At 37.6% G+C, this 17,724-nt stretch overlaps 3 protein-coding genes across 25 annotated transcripts; 2 read left to right on the top strand and 1 right to left on the bottom strand.

Annotated features, from left to right (window-relative positions):
- The first annotated feature begins 3,560 nt into the window (after positions 1 to 3,560).
- On the top strand, positions 3,561 to 6,134 carry LOC110800501 (uncharacterized). The gene is made up of 3 exons (XM_056833265.1): positions 3,561 to 4,697; positions 4,884 to 5,232; positions 5,347 to 6,134. Exons 1-3 carry the CDS (start codon positions 3,561 to 3,563, stop codon positions 6,132 to 6,134), a joined length of 2,274 nt encoding a protein of 757 aa, XP_056689243.1.
- A 909-nt stretch (positions 6,135 to 7,043) lies between these two features.
- Positions 7,044 to 9,497, bottom strand: LOC110800495 (40S ribosomal protein S14). The gene is made up of 6 exons (XM_022005798.2): positions 9,350 to 9,497; positions 9,097 to 9,219; positions 8,928 to 8,973; positions 8,127 to 8,212; positions 7,912 to 8,041; positions 7,044 to 7,408 (listed from the first exon to the last, which is right to left on the bottom strand). The coding sequence occupies exons 1-6, from the start codon at positions 9,350 to 9,352 to the stop codon at positions 7,341 to 7,343; spliced, it is 456 nt and encodes a 151-aa protein (XP_021861490.1). The 5' UTR covers positions 9,353 to 9,497; the 3' UTR covers positions 7,044 to 7,340.
- A 4,350-nt stretch (positions 9,498 to 13,847) lies between these two features.
- On the top strand, positions 13,848 to 17,486 carry LOC110800496 (uncharacterized). Of its 23 annotated transcripts, none has more exons than XR_008926555.1 (5): positions 13,848 to 14,375; positions 14,596 to 14,671; positions 15,299 to 15,402; positions 15,768 to 15,875; positions 17,057 to 17,486. XR_008926555.1 is itself a non-coding variant. In XM_056835306.1 (3 exons), exons 2-3 carry the CDS (start codon positions 15,792 to 15,794, stop codon positions 17,334 to 17,336), a joined length of 429 nt encoding a protein of 142 aa, XP_056691284.1. In that variant the 5' UTR covers positions 13,875 to 14,126; positions 15,768 to 15,791; the 3' UTR covers positions 17,337 to 17,486. The 23 variants fall into 23 exon arrangements, 4 of the variants coding, with proteins under 4 accessions (XP_056691284.1, XP_056691283.1, XP_056691281.1 ...); XR_008926553.1 differs by having other exon boundaries at positions 13,860 to 14,126; positions 15,302 to 15,402; XR_008926546.1 differs by having other exon boundaries at positions 13,860 to 14,126; positions 14,596 to 15,402.
- The last annotated feature ends 238 nt before the right edge of the window (positions 17,487 to 17,724 follow it).

Below are 17,724 nucleotides of genomic sequence, written 5' to 3'. Positions count from 1 at the left end.
AAGGAATTGAACATAGTGATGGAATTGAAATTTAAATTGGAGATTAAACTAGCAATTTGAATTTGAAATGAATAGAATCAAAGGAAATAACAATCAAACAATCAAAGCAATTAAGAATGCAAAAGAAGAAGTAGAAGAGAATAAGAGGAAGAGAGTTTACTATTAAGCTTCAACAATTTTGCATTAATCTTCAAATTGAAATCTACAATCAAGAATTCTTCACTTTCTCTCTCTAGAATTGAAATTAAAAATGAAAGCCCTCAAAAAGCTATCTCTCTAAAACTAACTCACAAAAACTTCCTTTCCAAATAATAATTCGAAAAACTATTTATATGTTTCCGAAAATTGAATTTTGAATGACGAAAAAGAGCCAGCCCGCGTCTGCGTGCGAGCGCACATACCCCTGTGCGAGCGAACGGGAAAGTGTGTGTGGACGCACAGAAATTCTGTGCGTCCACACAAAGAGACGATTCAGAGGCTTCGCACCGTGCGAGCACACGGAATTCCTACACGGTCACACTGATCAAATTCAGCCATTCCCTTGAATAATTCTCGTGTGGTCGCACATCCTCTGTTGTGTGGGAGCATGGAGGAGCTGGTGCGAGCACACCGTTTTTTTCGTGCGGGTGTAGACACCTAATTTGTGTCTCCCCTTTGAGATGATGACGATACCATTATCCTTGTTAGGTGATTGGAGTAACTCCAGGCGGAAATCCCAATTGCTAAGAACACCTCCAAAATCCAAGGTCCAAAATCCAACCCCCGAGACCGTTCCCCTTTCGGTTTTCGGTACAAAATACAATTTTCCAAATTCAATTTCAAAATCCAAGTACAATCTCATCTAGTAGACCATCCCATTGGTTTTACTAGTCCTTTTCCACTCAAAATCTTATAAGGCAAGTCAAATTCGGGCGCCGACCCACAAAACCGAGTATGCCGGGCCCCGTCCCGTAAAACCGGAATTCAAAAACCCGAGAAAGGCTTGTTTTTAGACGCTAAACGATGCCTTAACCTCCAAGAAAATACAAAACGCTAAACCTAGTACTATTCGTATAATAGGTACAACGCTACAAGACGAAACAAGGATGATTCCCCGTCCTTGCTTTGGCGGCATTCAAGCCACGTCAGCAGCTAGCGCGCAGCGCTGGCCTGGCGCCAGGCGCTGGCGTGTGCTGGCGTTTTGCACCATTCCCTCCTATAAATACCCCTCATTTCCATCGAAAAAAGGGGGGAGGACAACAATACAACGTCGTAATTTTGACATTACGTCTCAAAATACAACTCAAAACTCCTCAAAAACACATACAAATTTCCTAAAATCCAAAGCAATGGGGAGCTCTTGCCTAAATCTAACTAGGTAAATTCGAATCCCATTCTAATCTACTATGATGCTTTGATTTCTAAATGATTAGCAAGTTGGTGTTTTTTAATCTATAAAAAACACCACTTGTAACAATCACCCATGTTTTCCAAAAATACAAACTTTTTCAAAATACAAAATACAATTTTCAAAGATTCAAGGATGTCCAAGTTGTTTACAATCATCTCTTGGGCTAGAATCACCATCAAACATGGGGTAATCAAAGATAAACACCTTTTAATATTTAAAGGTTTAGTCTTTGAGATTCAAAACTCCATTTTCAATACGGATATTTCATGAGATACCCCCGAGGTTTAAGTTTATTCACCTGGTACCCTCGTTGTTTCAGTAATCCACCAGGTACCCCTCAGGTTTCATTTTCTCGCATGACTTAACCCTGCCGTTAAGTGGCCGTTAGAAACTTTTTTTCACCAGGTACCCTCGTAATTTATTTCACCAGGTACCCCTGAGGTTTCTTAGATTTTCACCAGGCACCCTTATGTTTTATGGTAATTTCACCAGATACCCCTGCTCACCAACGGCTACTTTCACTTCATATTCCCCTCTTTCACTTCATATTCCCCTCCCCCAACAACTGTTACAGAACAAAACCAGCAACTGGGGGAGGGGAATATGAAGTGAAAGAGGGGGCTGTCAAATACCCTATTAAGTTAGATGCAAGGACTTGTGGTTGTGGAGTATGGCAAATATCTGGCATACCTTGTAGACATGGCCATAGGGTTATTTACCACCAAAGACTTGAGGCTACTGATTTTGTGTCTCACTACTTCAAAGGGCAAGCATATAAGTTAACTAACTGAGAGCACATAGACCTCATTCCTAACCCAACCCAATGGCCTTCTTTTGACCTTCCTATTATCCTCCCACCACCCATGAAGAGAGCATCAGGTAGACCCCCTAAACTGAGAAAAAGAGGTAAACATGATCCAAAAAGGGGAAAGAGAAACAGCACTGTGAGGTGTGGTAAGTGCAAGGAGGTGGGACACAATGCAAGGACATGCAGAGGTGGAGCCACTACAAAACAAAAGAAGGCTTTTGATGCTGTTGATGCTGCTTCTGGTTCTGCTTCTGCTACTGCAGCTGGTTCTGGTGCAGCTGGTTCACAGCAAGGGGGAGATCAAGGTGCTTCCAGTTCACAGCAACATCGTACTGCATCAAGTAAGGGAATCAAAAGGAAGCGTACTTGATTTTGTGATTTATGCATAACTTTTTGCTAAACTAATCATGTATATATTTTGCCAATGGGAGCAAGTTTTTGTAAAGCTACACTTAAAGTTTTTGCGTGTCGGGGGCACACTTTTCTAAAGGTACTTAATTCGGAAATGAAATGTCATATTATTGATTAAATGTCATCATTCACTTTCTCATTACAAATACTAGAATCAAAAACATTAGAATGCCAATTTTGATAGTTCGATGCATTAATTTCTTTTATTGCTTGAGTTTCTTCTTCATTTGGTGAATTTCTTCATTCAAGCTTCTATTTTCTTCAATTTCTCCTACCTTTGTGCCACCTTTGTTGTTTCTCATTGGCAGTGGTTGCCCAATGCTTCCCTTGCACCACTTGAAGTTGTCACATAAGTCACACTTGTAATATAGTCTTTGAGGATTTTTCATTGTTTCAGAACTTCTTATTGCAAATTTGTTCCCACATATGTTGAATGTTTTGTTTGGAAATACAACGTATGAGGATTCATACGTTGTAGAGGAAGATTGAGATTGAGAATATGAGCTCATTTGAAAGTGAGTTGGGAAATAGGGGAAATATGAGCTGGTTAATGGGAAGAACAGAAAGTTGTAGTGAAGAGTTGCTGCTGCTCCCCCTTTAAATAGAGAAGGCTCACCAACGGCTAGTTTTTTTTTAAAAAAAGAGCAGGGGTATCTGGTGAAATTACCATAAAAATAAGGGTGCTTGGTGAAAATCTAAGAAACCTCAGGGGTACCTGGTGAAATAAATGAAGGAAATAATGCCCTTGGTCCAAGTATGCATTCAATGTTAAGTCTAATAAATGCGGTTCAGTATTAATTAACAAATTAATAATTCAGTGAGATCAAGTGAGCTGAATGCCTAGCTAGAGGCCGCTTCAGTTCAAGTGGAATTAATGATATTAATCCACAGCTTACTCTTGACTGAACCCGTAGGGTCACACAAATAGTACGTAAACGGATCAAGTATTTAATGGCAAAGGAGAGGAGTTCTAACAGAAGCGGTGGCAGGTTTAGGAGGGGTGGGCAATCTGAGGAGATTCCAGTCAGGGAGGGTGATGGTCCTATGTCAGAAGATGATGATGAGGAGAGTGAGGATGAGGACTTTTCTGTATCTGATGAGGGGGAAGATGATGATGTGACACAGTTTGTGGATTCTGATGTGGAGGAGGAAGACCTTTTGGAAGTGGATGTGGGTGAAAAGACCTTTGAGAATTCATTAGACGGGGAATCACATTTGGATAAGGTGTACAAGAATGGAAAACTTGTGGGGGAGATGCTTTATGGGGAGATTAAACTGGAACCTTGGATGATTTTCTCAAGCAAAGAACATTTCCTAGAGGTGTTAAGGGATTTCTGTATCCAAGAAGGGTTTGCTTTGACTCCGGATAAGCATGATTCCAAGAGGTTCACAGCAAGGTGTTATCAAGAACAATGCAACTGGAGGATTCATGCATCTATGCTCATGGATGGGGTTAGTTGGGCAATTAAGAGTGTGACAGGGGAGCACAAACTGTGTGGCAGATTAGATTCTAACCCCATGGTTAGTTCTGAGTGGTTGTGTAAGAAACTCATGGAGGATATTAAATCTAATCCTGACTATCCTGTTGAGGGCCTACAAGAAAGATGCAGGGTGATGTTTAGGATTGAAGTGAAGTTGAGGTTGTTGTATAAGGTTAGAAATATGGCTAAGGAGTTGATTCATGGGGGGTTTAGTGAGTCCTATGGTCTGCTGCCAGCTTATGCAGAGATGATCAAGAGGACAAATCCCGGAAGCTATGCTCTTGTGACATGGACTAAGGAGATTGTTGGTGCAACCCCTCACTTTAAGTCATGTTTCTTTTCCTTTGCTTGCATGATCAAGGGGTTTTTTGAAGGTTGTAGGCCAATTATTGGCATTGATGGTGCTCACCTCAGTGGAACCTACAAGGGACAAATGCTCACTGTAATTGCCATAGATGGGAACAATGAGATATTCCCAATTGCTTATGGGATTGTTGATGGAAAAACTGGAGACACTTGGGCATACTTCTTCAGATGCTTGAGACAAATGTTCAGAAACTTTGGTGTGCACAGAGAGGACTGGACTTTCATAAGTGACAGAATGAGGGTAAGATTTATTGCTTTTTCATAGGGGTATCTGGTGAAAATATAAGATACCACAGGGGTATCTGGTGAAAATATAAGATACCTCAGGGGTATCTGGTGAAATAAAGTTTATGAATTACCAATGAATTGTTTATGTGTCTAATGTAGTGTTTATGTGTCTGATGTGGTGTTTATATGTCTGATATAGGGTGTGGATGGTGCTGTTTATGAAGTGTTCCCCCAAGCAACAAGGAGAGTGTGTGCCCAACACTTGTACTCCAACTGTAAACAAGCTGGCTGGTATGGAACTGCCTTCCATAAGTCCTTCTGGGTTGCTGCAAATGCATACAACCCATATGTGTACAACAAGGCAATGGAGAAGATTGCCAAAATTGATCCAAAGGCTGTGGATTATCTGTCCCAAGTGCCAGAGCAGTGGTCAAGGCACAAGTTTGAACCACATGTGGTTTGTGATCACAACACCACCAATTTTGTTGAATCTTTCAACGCTTGTACCAAGCCTTTTAGAGACATGCCAGTGTACACTCTGATGGAAGGTAAATGTTCTGTCTTTGGCTGCATATGTTTTACACCACCCATGTCCTTTTTTTTAATACATTTTATGTTTTGCTGCTTTATTTTGTTTGTGCTTGGATGCTTGGATCTAATAGAGGCTAGGAGTTGGTGTATGAAGAAGATTGGGTCTAGATTTGACAAGGCTGTAGAAATGGGGCCAAACCAATTGACTGAATATGCTGCTGGGGTATTAGAAGAGAGGAGTCAACAGTCTAGGTTTTGTTCTGTAACAGTTGCTGGGGGAGGGGAATATGAAGTGAAAGAGGGGGCTGTCAAATACCCTATTAAGTTTGATGCAAGGACTTGTGGTTGTGGAGTATGGCAAATATCTGGCATACCTTGCAGACATGGCCTTAGGGTTATTTACCACCAAAGACTTGAGGCTACTGATTTTGTGTCTCACTACTTCAAAGGGCAAGCATACAAGTTAACTTACTCAGAGCACATACACCCCATGCCTGACCCAACCCAATGGCCTTCTTTTGACCTTCCTATTATCCTCCCACCACCCATGAAGAGAGCATCTGGTAGACCCCCTAAACTGAGAAAAAGAGGTAAACATGATCCAAAAAGGGGAAAGAGAAATAGCACTGTGAGGTGTGGTAAGTGCAAGGAGGTGGGACACAATGCAAGGACATGCAGAGGTGGGGCCACAGCAAAGCAAAAGAAGGCTGCTGCTGCTGCTGCTGCTTCTGGTTCTGCTGGTGCAGCTGCTGCTGGTGCTTCTGGTTCTGCTGGTGCAGCTGCTGCTGGTGCTTCTGGTTCTGCTGGTGCAGCTGGTTCTGGTGCAGCTGGTTCACAGCAAGGGGGAGATCAAGGTGCTTCCAGTTCACAGCAACAACGTAATGCATCAAGCGTACTTGATTTTGTGATTTATGCATAACTTTTTGCTAAACTTATCATGTATATCTTTTGCCAATGGGAGCAAGTTTTTGTAGAGCTACACTTAAAGTTTTTGCGTGTCGGGGGCACACTTTTGTAAAGCTACTTAATTCGGAAATGAAATATCATATTATTGATGAAATATCATCATTCACTTTCTCATTACAAATACTAGAATAAAAAACATTACAATGCCAATTTTGATAGTTCCATGCATTAATTTCTTTTGTTGCTTGAGTTTCTTCTTCATTTGGTGAATTTCTTCATTCAAGCTTCTGTTTTCTTCAATTTCTCCTTCCTTTGTGCTACCTCTGTTGTTTCTGATTGGCAGTACGTGGTTGCTCAATGCTTCCCTTGCACCACTTGAAGTTGTCACATAAGTCACACTTGTAATATAGTCTTTGAGGATTTTTCATTGTTTCTGAACTTCTTATTGCAAATTTTTTCCCACATATGTTGCATGTTTTGTTTGGAACTACAACGTATGAGGATTCATACGTTGTAGAAGAAGATTGGGAGTGAGAATATGAGCTCATTTGAAGGTGAGTTGGGAATTAGGGAAAATATGAGTTGGTTAAGGGGAAGAACAGAAATTTGTAGTGAAGAGTTGCAGCAGCTCCCCCTTTAAATAGAGAAGGCTCACCAACGGCTAGTTTTTAAAAAAAAACTAGCCGTTGGTGAGCAGGGGTATCTGGTGAAGTTACCATAAAGCACAAGGGCACCTGGTGAAAATCTAAAAACCTCAGGGGTACCTGGTGAAATAAATTACGAGGGTACCTGGTGAAAAAAAGTTTCTAACGGCCACTTAACGGCAGGGTTAAGTCATGCGAGAAAATGAAACCTGAGGGGTACCTGGTAGATTACTGAAACAACGAGGGTAACTGGTGAATTAACTTAAACCTCGGGGGTATTTCATGAAATATCCGTAAATATTAATGATGCTTCTTTAGAATTCGGTTACTCTGGTTCATTTATCGACTTCATTACTTCTTTTATGTCGATGTTAATTACAATTGTTGCAACCCTGGTTCTTATTTAAGAGATCCGAACCATCAAAATTGCATCTCTTAAACAGAATATCATAATTCTTAATGAAACTCCAAAACACAAGTTCTGACTTCAAAAAGAAGAAAAAAGGTTTCAACAGTTACTAGACTAAAAAATCCATAGTAATAACACCACATGAGCACTGATGGAAGAAGAAAATTCACAGCCTCCTTCCCCTTCTTCCTCCCTTTCGGCGAGTACTATCGGTTGGGATGGGGGTCACATCCTCTGCAAAGTGGTAACAAGAGCATCAGTACACGCTTTAACAAAGACAAGAGAAATTCTAAACCTACGCAGGACTAGTTAACGTAAAATATCAAATTCAAATGCCAGAGCAAGAACACATATAAACTTGAACAAATTGGATAAATGAGAAGTTGAGTGAGAGCAGGATATGAGAGCAGAGTAGTAATAAAACGGGTTCCATTACTTTAGAACATCCAATATTATAGGTCCCAGGACAAAATGATACAACTAAGGAGAAGTATTACGCTCTTATACTTGATGCCTGTAAAATTTGATATTCCAAGAGTTGAAAAATAGGCATATAATTATGCAAGAGTTTAAGTGTACTATGCAATACAAGATAAATAAGTGTAGGCTGCATTCAGATGTATTTCCCACGTTCCTACTATAGCAAGAGCTTTTTCCACTATTTACTCACTTTTATGCATTACAGAAGATAGATTTTGGTGAACAGAAAAACAATACTAAAGGGAAATGAAACATACCAATACGGCCAATTTTCATGCCTGAACGAGCAAGGGCTCTAAGTGCAGACTGAGCACCTGGCCCAGGAGTCTTAGTCTTGTTTCCTCCAGTAGCACGGAGCTTGATATGGAGAGCAGTGATGCCAAGTTCCTGAAATACAGAGCATAAAACAGAAATATTAACAAACTGTCAGATAATATGTCCCTTAAGATAACAAAGCAGATTAGATATACACCTTGCAACGTGTTGAAACATCTTGGGCAGCAAGCATAGCAGCATAAGGAGAAGACTCATCCCTGTCAGCTTTAACCTTCATCCCACCTGAACCGACCAAAGCACACAATTCAGATAAAGTGAACTAACACAAGCTAAACATCAAAGGAGTATTGAATCTACAATAGACCCAACAATTTTACAATGCAATGCATTTTTACACTCAACTCATAGCTCATCAAGAAAACAGTAAAAGGTTATTGTCTACGAAGGGTTGAAAAAAGTTTGAGGTCAAAGAATGTCCTGAAGCCACAAAAACATGTCTTTTGATTGTAACATGAGCAGAATTCAATTCATTCAGTACTAAACACTAATAAAGAAATATGCATTACAGGGAAGTAAACAGGATGTAATTGCAAGAAACTGCAAATAACATTTTATAGATTTCAACAGCCTAACAAAACCAATAAAGTTTTTATCAACAGATCTTATAGCTAAAACCATTTCTGATGGAAAAATAACCGAGTTGAAATAACACTCAAAATCAGTTCTCCTAATGTTCAGCAAATCACAGTAAAATGATGTATCTGAGATCAAAATTAATCAATGAAATAAGATGATTGAGGAAACTTAAATTCACATGAAGAGCAAAGCACCAAATCGATCAACAAAAACACCCTAATCACTTGCAAACTGTATTCACTCAATTACAAGTAACAATAACACCATCACATCATCAAAACACAATAGGCCCTAAAAATAGAATGAAATAAAAAAATTAAAAACCCTAAAAAATCAACAATGAAAAAAAAAAAGTTTTCACCTGTGATACGAACAAGGGTTTCTCTCCCGGACAAATCAGTGACATGCTGAAATTCCAACAAATATCAAATAAATAAATGAAATCGATTAAAAAACGGACGAAATCATCTTAACCAGCAGAAATTTTACTAAATTAAACGAAAAGATGACCAATTTGATAAACAACTTACGATGAAGGTATCATTGAAAGAGGCGAAAATGTGAGCAACGCCAAAAACATGCTCTCCCTCTCTAACAGCTGGACCGAGAGTTATAGTCTCTTCCTTAGGCTCTCTGGTCTTTCTATTCCTCGACTATTTTCGTCAACGTCGTCGCAAACAAACGACACAAAACAAATCGAATCAAACATTTAGATCTTAAAATGTCAGAAACTGGAGAGAGACAATCAACAGAAATCGCAGAGATTGAGAGAACGACACTTACCATAGTTGCAGGCGACAATGGAAGAGAGAGAAACGGGGAGAGTAGGGTTTTGGTGAATTACACTGAAGAAAAACGCTAGGGATTATGAAGACGAGCTGGACTATTATTTACTTTATTAATTCATTAGATGTAACTATTTAAGCCTATTGCATTGGTTAATTTAGGTTAACTAGTATATTAAATTATTAATTTAAAATAAAACTTCTATATACTTTCTCCGTCCCAAATCAGTTGTTACACTTACCTTTGCACAAAGTTTTGGATGATGGTTGTTTGATTATCAATATTATTTTATTGAAAAAGTAGATGTAGTAGAAGTTAGTGGGATATTTTTTTAATTGAATGAGAGAGGGTGTGGAAAAAAAAAAGTTAGTGGGAAGAGAGACAATATAATAATTGTGGGGTCATTCCTAATTTAGAAGTGTAACAACTAATTTGGGACGGACAAAAAAGGAAAGTGTAACAACTAATCTGGGACGGAGGGAGTAGAATCTAATCTTTTTTTTATTATCAAAATATATCTGGGGCATTTTATTAGCTTAAGTCAATTTCAGCCAAAGTGGTTATACTTTGAGGAATGGAACTCATACAAATGTACTCCGAGTTACCACCGGTATCCCACCTTGTCACAAATATTAAAATAATCAAAATAAGAGCTATTAAATTTGATATCATCAAACACCAACGGGAGTGGAGAGAGACCCATTGACACTTTCTTCACCTCGCTTACGACGTTGACTGCATCACATTCCACCATAATCTTTTTGTAGCCATACCTTCTAGCAATATGAAGGTCGTATCTAACCGCTAAAGCTTCTGCCAGTTATGAACTTGTAGCTTGTTGGGATTTCGTTGTCGTTAGTACTACTTCCCCATCACTATTGCGCACTACAACCCCTAACCCAATCTTCACTCCATCAATCACATGGGCATCTGTGTTAATTTTTGCAAAGCCATATGGTGGTTTAGTCCATGTAGACCCCAAAGCATAGCAACCAGACCATGTGGTGGGAGCAAAAACCCATTTTGAGTAGCTTCTGTAATCAACAATCAATTTCACGAACCCCATCGCTACCCGCACTGCATCAGGACTCTCATTTTCAAATAGGATCTTGTTCCTACATGTCCACGCTGCCCAAAGTAGAGCAGCTATGCTACACAAATCATCCGCCTTCACTTTCCGAGCTAGCTATAACCATCTTGCCGCAAAGGACTCTACGGGTGCGTCGATCAAAAGAGCAGCAAACTCACTATGTCTCCAGATCTCTGTGGCAGCCTTGCATTCAAACAAGGTATGTATGATCGATTCACAGTCAGCATCACAGACCGGGCATTTAGTCTCATGCACAATGTGTCGATATTAGAGCTTTCTTTCACCGTCATGCTCCCTTTGCAAGCCTTCCATAAGAAATGTCGGGGTTTGGAGGACCGTCAATGCCCCAAATAATCTTCCAGACCTCCTCTTCAATCATAGCCTCATTCACCACAACCTCATTCTCATGCCCCATCTTAACAAACCAGTAGCCCGACTTCACATTATAATTACCTTCCTTCGATTGTCTCCAGTACATCTCGTCCTTTGGCCACCGCTTTGATAGCGGAGTTGATAGGATCAGTGCACAATCTTGTGCATTAAATGTACCGCGGACCATCTCAACCTTCCATTCCCCACAATCAAAATCTATCAAATCAGCAACCCGCATCTCTATATCACATGGTAGACTTGGAGTGGATAAATTGTCTTACCATCACGTACCAGCCAAGGATCCGACCATACATTTATGTCCATGACATTTCCCACCCGCCAAGATATACCATCCTTTAAAAGAGCCTTCCCGCCCCATAAGCTTCGCCAAGAATAGCTAGGGTCGTAACCCCGATATGCCTCCATTGCTTCAGAGTGGTTGAAATAGCGAGCCTTTAACACCTTATGGAGAAGAGAGTCCCTCACATTGTGTAGTCGCCACATTTGTTTTGCAAGTATGCGCTTGATTAAAGCACTTTAAATCTCGGAAACCCAAACCCCCTTTTGCCTTTGGAATACATAAATTCCCCCAACTATGCCAATTAAGTTTACGGTCATCCGGAGTCGAGCCCCACCAAAATCTACCAAGTAACGCATGAATCTCATCAATTAGACCATCCGGGATTTTAAAAATACTCATCATATAGTTAGGGATAGTCTGTGCCACCGCCTTAATAAGTACTTCTTTTCCCGATCTTGATAGCAATTTCTCTTTCCACCTACTTAGCTTTTTCTAGATCTTCTCCTTCAAGCACGCAAAAATTGCCTTCTTTGATCTGCCAATAATTGTCGGCATACCAAGATATTTCTCATGTTTTTCTACTTCTCGCACCCAAGAGTATCAACGATCGCCTTTCTCCTGTCAACAGTAACAATAGAATCTAATATATATATATATATATATATATATATATATATATATATATAAAGGAGGCATTTTTGCCGAATTATTAGAGCGCCACATAGAATTACTAATGGTTTCAGCCAATGAAAAATAAGATTTACTCCCTCCGTATTTATTTAAGGGATACACTTGACCGGGCACGGGTATTAAGAAAAAGAATTGAATGAAATAAAATAATAAAGCAAGTGGAGTTGGGTAGATATTTTAATAAGTAAACAAGTGGGGACCATGTCATTTTGGGGGGTGGGAGGTGTGAAGGTTTATGAAATTATTTGTTTAATAGGATGGTGGGTCATAGAGTAAATTAGATGTATTATTTAATTAAATGGTGGGGTTGATAAGTTACTAAAATTGGAAAGTGTATCCCTTAAATAAATACGGCCGGAAAAGGCAAGTGTATCCCTTAAATAAATACAGAGGGAGTATAATTTATTTTTGAAATAAAAAAATCAAGTGTCACGTAGATAATTAATTAGGTGCCACATAGATATTTTAATTAATTAATTATTAATATATACAACTCCATCAAAAATCAAATACTCTAATAATTAAAAAATAAATCTAAAATAAATTTCATCCAAAATCAAACACTAATCTAAAATAAAATTCAATCCAAAAAAATATTAATCCAATATTAGAGCGCCACGTAGGAAATCTAATGGTTTCGGCCAATGAAAAATAAGATTTTAAAATTATTTTTGAATTAAAAAAGTCGAGTGCCATATAGCCATAAATCTAAAATAAATTTCATCCAAGATCAAACACTAATCTAAAATAAAATTCAATCCAAAAACAAACATTAATCCAATATTAGAGCGCCACGTAGGAAATCTAATGGTTTCGGCCAATGAAAATTAAGATTTCAAAATTATTTTTGAATTAAAAAAGTCGAGTGCCATGTATCCATAAATAATTAGGTGTCACCTATATATTTTTATTAATTAATGATTAATATTAGGCATATACAATTTCATCCAAAATCAAACACTCTAATAATTAAAATATAAATCTAAAATGAAATTCAATCCAAAATAAAAAACTAATCTAATATAATATATAAAAATATAGCAGTTGGTATATAAGAGTTTTATTTGAACTTAACAATTTAATAGAATCCGTGCATCGCACGGGCTAAAATCTAGATGCACGGATTCTATTAAATTGTTAAGTTAAAATAAAACTCTTATATACCAACTGCTATATTTTTATATATTAGATTAGATTAGTTTTTTATTTTGGATTGAATTTCATTTTAGATTTATATTTTAATTATTAGGGTGTTTGATTTTGGATGAAATTGTATATGCCTAATATTAATCATTAAATTAATAAAAATATCTATGTGACACCTAATTATTTATGGATACATGGCACTCGACTTTTTTATATAAAGGGGAGTTTCTTTGGAGAGCATTGGGAGCGTCCACGTAGGATTTCCATGTCATCGCATATAATTAAGTTATTAACTAATTAAATAAATAATATTAGAGTTTTGCCATGATTGACTGCTTAATATGATAAAGATAGATAATAAATAGTATTAGAGTCTTGCCATGATTGACTACTTAATATGATAAAGATAGATTTCACAACTTCTTCTACCTTTCTGTGTATATATACATATAAACATTTGTTTGGGATCCACAAAATCTCACGGACCCACAGCTAATCCCCGAAACAAAATAGTTGAACCCAAAGAGAGTGGTTTTTTTTACATAAAACGAGATGGGATCAAATTTGAAGACTACAAAATCGGAGAAGTGGTAGATGGTGCGGGAAATTGGTAACCACTCCAAACATTCAATACAAGTAAGAGTTCGGTGCAAGATTTGAAAGGGGAAACAATCGGCTACAAATTAAGCTTTAGGTTTTTCAGAAAGAGAACACATTGGAAGGTGGACGTGTACGAATTAACCGAACAAGTACGTTCATTGTTGTGTTGTTGCTAGAGTCGAAAAAGGAATTGAATATAGAGGCATCGAGTGAGCAATAATCATGCAATATCTAAGTCTTTAAAAGCAAGGACTTGCTTATTACTATTCACGAGCAATAGTACTTTGTCTGTTTCGCCCTTTTTTTCCTTTCTTCATTTTTCTTAGTAGCAGTGTTGGTACGTTTTTGCCCTTGTATTTCTATTGCCTTGCCCAGAGGAGAGAGAAACCTCAACATTTTCCTGATAATTTCCTCCCTCTTTCTTCGCCCTTTCTCTTTCTCTATGAATGTCGGTGCTCTCACTCTTCATTTTCTTCGATCTCTCCTCTTCATTTTCTTCCGTTTTTGATCTCCACATAATTTTCAGATTCTATCTTCTACGAATTTGAAGATCAGAAATTGAAGAGAAGAATGTGGTATGGATTGCGATTGTTGGATTTCTCTCTCCTCCTCTAGCTTTCAATCAACATTTTTTCGACCGAATTTGACAAATTTCTCTCCCGTGTACTCTTCTCAGTTCTCTCTTACTTTTTTGCATTAGGGTTTTTTGCCCTCCCTTTTGATTTCAAATTTGTTGAATTAGGGTTGATTTTCTTTCTCTCCCTCCTTTGTTCTTCGTACTACCTGAACAAGATCTACAGAAACCTGCAAAGGCCATTTTTCATGTAAACAAAATCTACCGAAGTTATTATATAGAGAAGTTGATTTTTTTTTACATGATTTAATAATGGACGAAGGGGTTTGATTTATATGGGTTAACGCCTTGATGGATTTGCAAAGTCTCTAATTTCTTTTGTTAAATTCCAACAATTTTCTGTGGCCATATTAGGATTATATCTTATCTTTAATTGTTCTGATTTTGGAAAATGTATATCATACTCGTAGGTTCCTGTTGGAAGAGTTACCCTTGGTCGTATCATGAATGTCATTGGAGAGCCAATTGATCATAGGGGTAATCTGAGTAAGTAGTTGGCTACTCTTGTGATTTCAATTTGTAATTTATGATTTGAAGGTCTCAGAGAGTTGTTGGTGCTAGCACATTGACATTTGTGGTGACTATGGGCAGAGACCGATCACTATTTTGCCTATTCACAGAGTGACACCCTCTTTTGTTGAACAAGCAACTGAACAACATATCCTTGTTACAGGACTTAAGGAACATTTTTCAATATAACTCCTATATCCTGTTGAAACTGTTGTGACATTGTGATGTCTTTGTATGCAACTATAAATTCCATCTTGTCTGGTTTTCTCCTTTCTAAGGTTGTCGATCTCTTAGCACCATACCAAAGGGGAGGAAAGATTGGGTTTTTTGTTTGTTACTCTGTGCTGAATAAGTCGAGACAATCTTCCATAAGTTTGGTCATGCCCTTCAAATAATGTTCAAAGAAGATGAGGGCTTCTGGATGTCTATATTTCAGCTTTATATGCTCGTTTTTTCTTTCATCTGTCAGTACATCGACTTTCTGTAATAGTGTAATGTAGCTGTTGAAGATCCTTCTTCAAAGCCTCTTCTTGTGTGGCTTAGTGGAGGTTCAATATCTTTTTATCCTTCTTTTAAAATTTGATTTCAGTTTTTGATGTATAGCAGGAAAGGATAATGGTGTAGACGAGATTGACTCGAGGTCTTCAGTACCAACCGCAAGACTTTAACAGATAGTTGACCTCGGACTTCAATTATATTTTGTGACAGTTATGTTGTTCATTCTGATATAGACTGGCAATGGGGGGGATTTTCGGACTGTTAGTTTCTTTGGGACTGAAATTCACTTTAATAATTTCTTTTGGATTGCATTGTACTATTGAAATGTATTTTTTCAAAGGCGTGAGTTGATGGTTGTTTGTTCTTGCTTATATAGTTTGAAATGGTGGATTTTGTATTTTCTTTGGGAACTTTGGTTTTTTTTATGTATTTATTGTGTTTGATTCAAATGATTAGCATTAACTTTATTAATTAGCTATCTTGGGTTGCATTTTACTTTGAAATGGGTTTTTTCAAGTTAGTTGGTGTTTAAAGGTTGGAAAATTTGATTTGAATTGATGGTTGTGTCGTGTAGGGCCTGGATGTTCATCCATCGCCTATGGAGAGGCATAAGAACTTAGACCATTTCGTATCGAGAAGAATGGGAAAACTATTTATTTTTATCCTCACTCTTGGAACAAAGGTATACCATATTTTTTTCAGCGGATTTGCCAATGAGTTTGATACTACTCATCTATGTGCTATATTGTATAGTTGGTCTCTCCTGTTGTTAATTGACTAATTACGTATCTTGTGTTTCTTCGTTTGATCTAAGATTGGACCATGAAGCGGGAATTGTTAAGAGGAAATCATTTAGGAAGGTGAAATTAGGAAAGTTTATTGGGTTGTGATTTAAATCTTAAATCAATACATTACTTTAGTGAAGGAAGAGCTAATAGAGGGTTTTCATTGAAACGTACTACTACTATATAGATTTGGAATATTGAAATTATTTGTTTTTTGCATAATGTTATAAGATCAGTGAAGAAAGTATTGTTTACATGTTTAAGGATTATCTGGAGTTCTTGCTAAACTTCAAGAAGAAAAAACAACATAAGTGGTGCCCACATTCGGGGTGAGCACCAGATAATGGTGGAGCGACTAAATTTTGTCCAAAGTATGATTTTCTCTAATATAGATAGAACAAACCCGAAAGACCCAACAATGACAAGAAAATAGCCCATGACATTATGAGTAGACGAGTGAATTAACTTTGGATTCTTCATGTCGATTTTCCTTAATAAAGATCAATCCGATTTAGTTCTTCTGCTAAACATTGAGGTACTGAAGTCTAACTTAAGATGGTCTTGTCCAAAGATCCTTTAGTTTCTAAATATGATCTATACATCTTGTCCTACAATGTCCGGTCTTGTCAATGGTTCTGCTAAAGTGCTAAGGGCCATGTACATTCCACAATACTAATGATGCGATCAGGATTGATAAAGATGGCGCTAAAGAACACCTATTTTATTTGTAAATATATATAGGTGAAGTTGTAAACAAGTTCAATTTGTATGTGTTCTGTTCAATCATAATATCCAGATTCATTACTATGTGTTATACATTACTACGTGTTATGTGTAAAAACATGTAGCAGGTTCAATTTGTAAGTTTTTTGTGTAAGATCATAAATGGTCATTTCACATTTTATGTGTTCTGTGTTGGAACATATAGAAGATTAGCATTTACAACCTTGGCTATAGTTTGATCTTGAAGTGGGCTCTCTTTTAATCACTGGGGTATTCAGTGTACTGCTCAGTGTGTGCTTTGCAGCAGTGTTGCAGAATCAGCTGAACATTTGTTCTTTGATTGCTCTTTCTCTAGTGATATCTGGCAGAAGATTCTTGGTGTGCTTGGCATCAGGAGAAGCAGTTTTGGGTTCAGTCAAGAACTTTCCATTGCTGCTCATCAAAGCAGAAAGACTGGAGCAACTGCTACTCTTTATGCTATGTGTTTTGCTGAGACTGTTTATGCCATTTGGCTGCATAGAAACTTGTTAATTTTTAGTAAAACTAACAAAACTCCAACTCAACTTGTAAAGGAAATTTTGTTTAAAGTTTCCTGTAGGTGCTCTGAGGAGCTGAGTAGTAGACTGTTGATGTAACTAGTGTTCTATAGCTGATGCTATCTGTGGCTTAGGTGTTTTGGAGTTCTGGCTGTAATTGTCTTCTTGGGTTTTTGCGCCCAAGGTACTTGGTTATTAATAACAATTATTAATTGCCAAAAAAAAAAAAAATCACGTGATTTACATGCAGTTGCCAATATTTTATTTCTATATTATCTTGTTGGAGTTGGGTTTTCATGTTCCAACAATACATATGATTTTCTATTTCATGGAGATAAAAGTACAGGTATTACTCGACTCTTAAGAGTCTTAACTTTTATGATGTGGACAACCCACTAATTTTTTTTATACTAAACTCATTTACGCCCATAGACAGTTTTTTATTTAGCTTGCAGCTCAGGACTCCTTGAAGTTTTTGCTGGAATGG

The sequence above is a fragment of the Spinacia oleracea genome, chromosome 1, assembly GCF_020520425.1.
Source record: "Spinacia oleracea cultivar Varoflay chromosome 1, BTI_SOV_V1, whole genome shotgun sequence".
NCBI lineage: Eukaryota > Viridiplantae > Streptophyta > Magnoliopsida > Caryophyllales > Amaranthaceae > Spinacia > Spinacia oleracea.
Note: the sequence above shows the minus strand (reverse complement) of the source record. Positions and strands in the feature narration are given on the sequence as shown.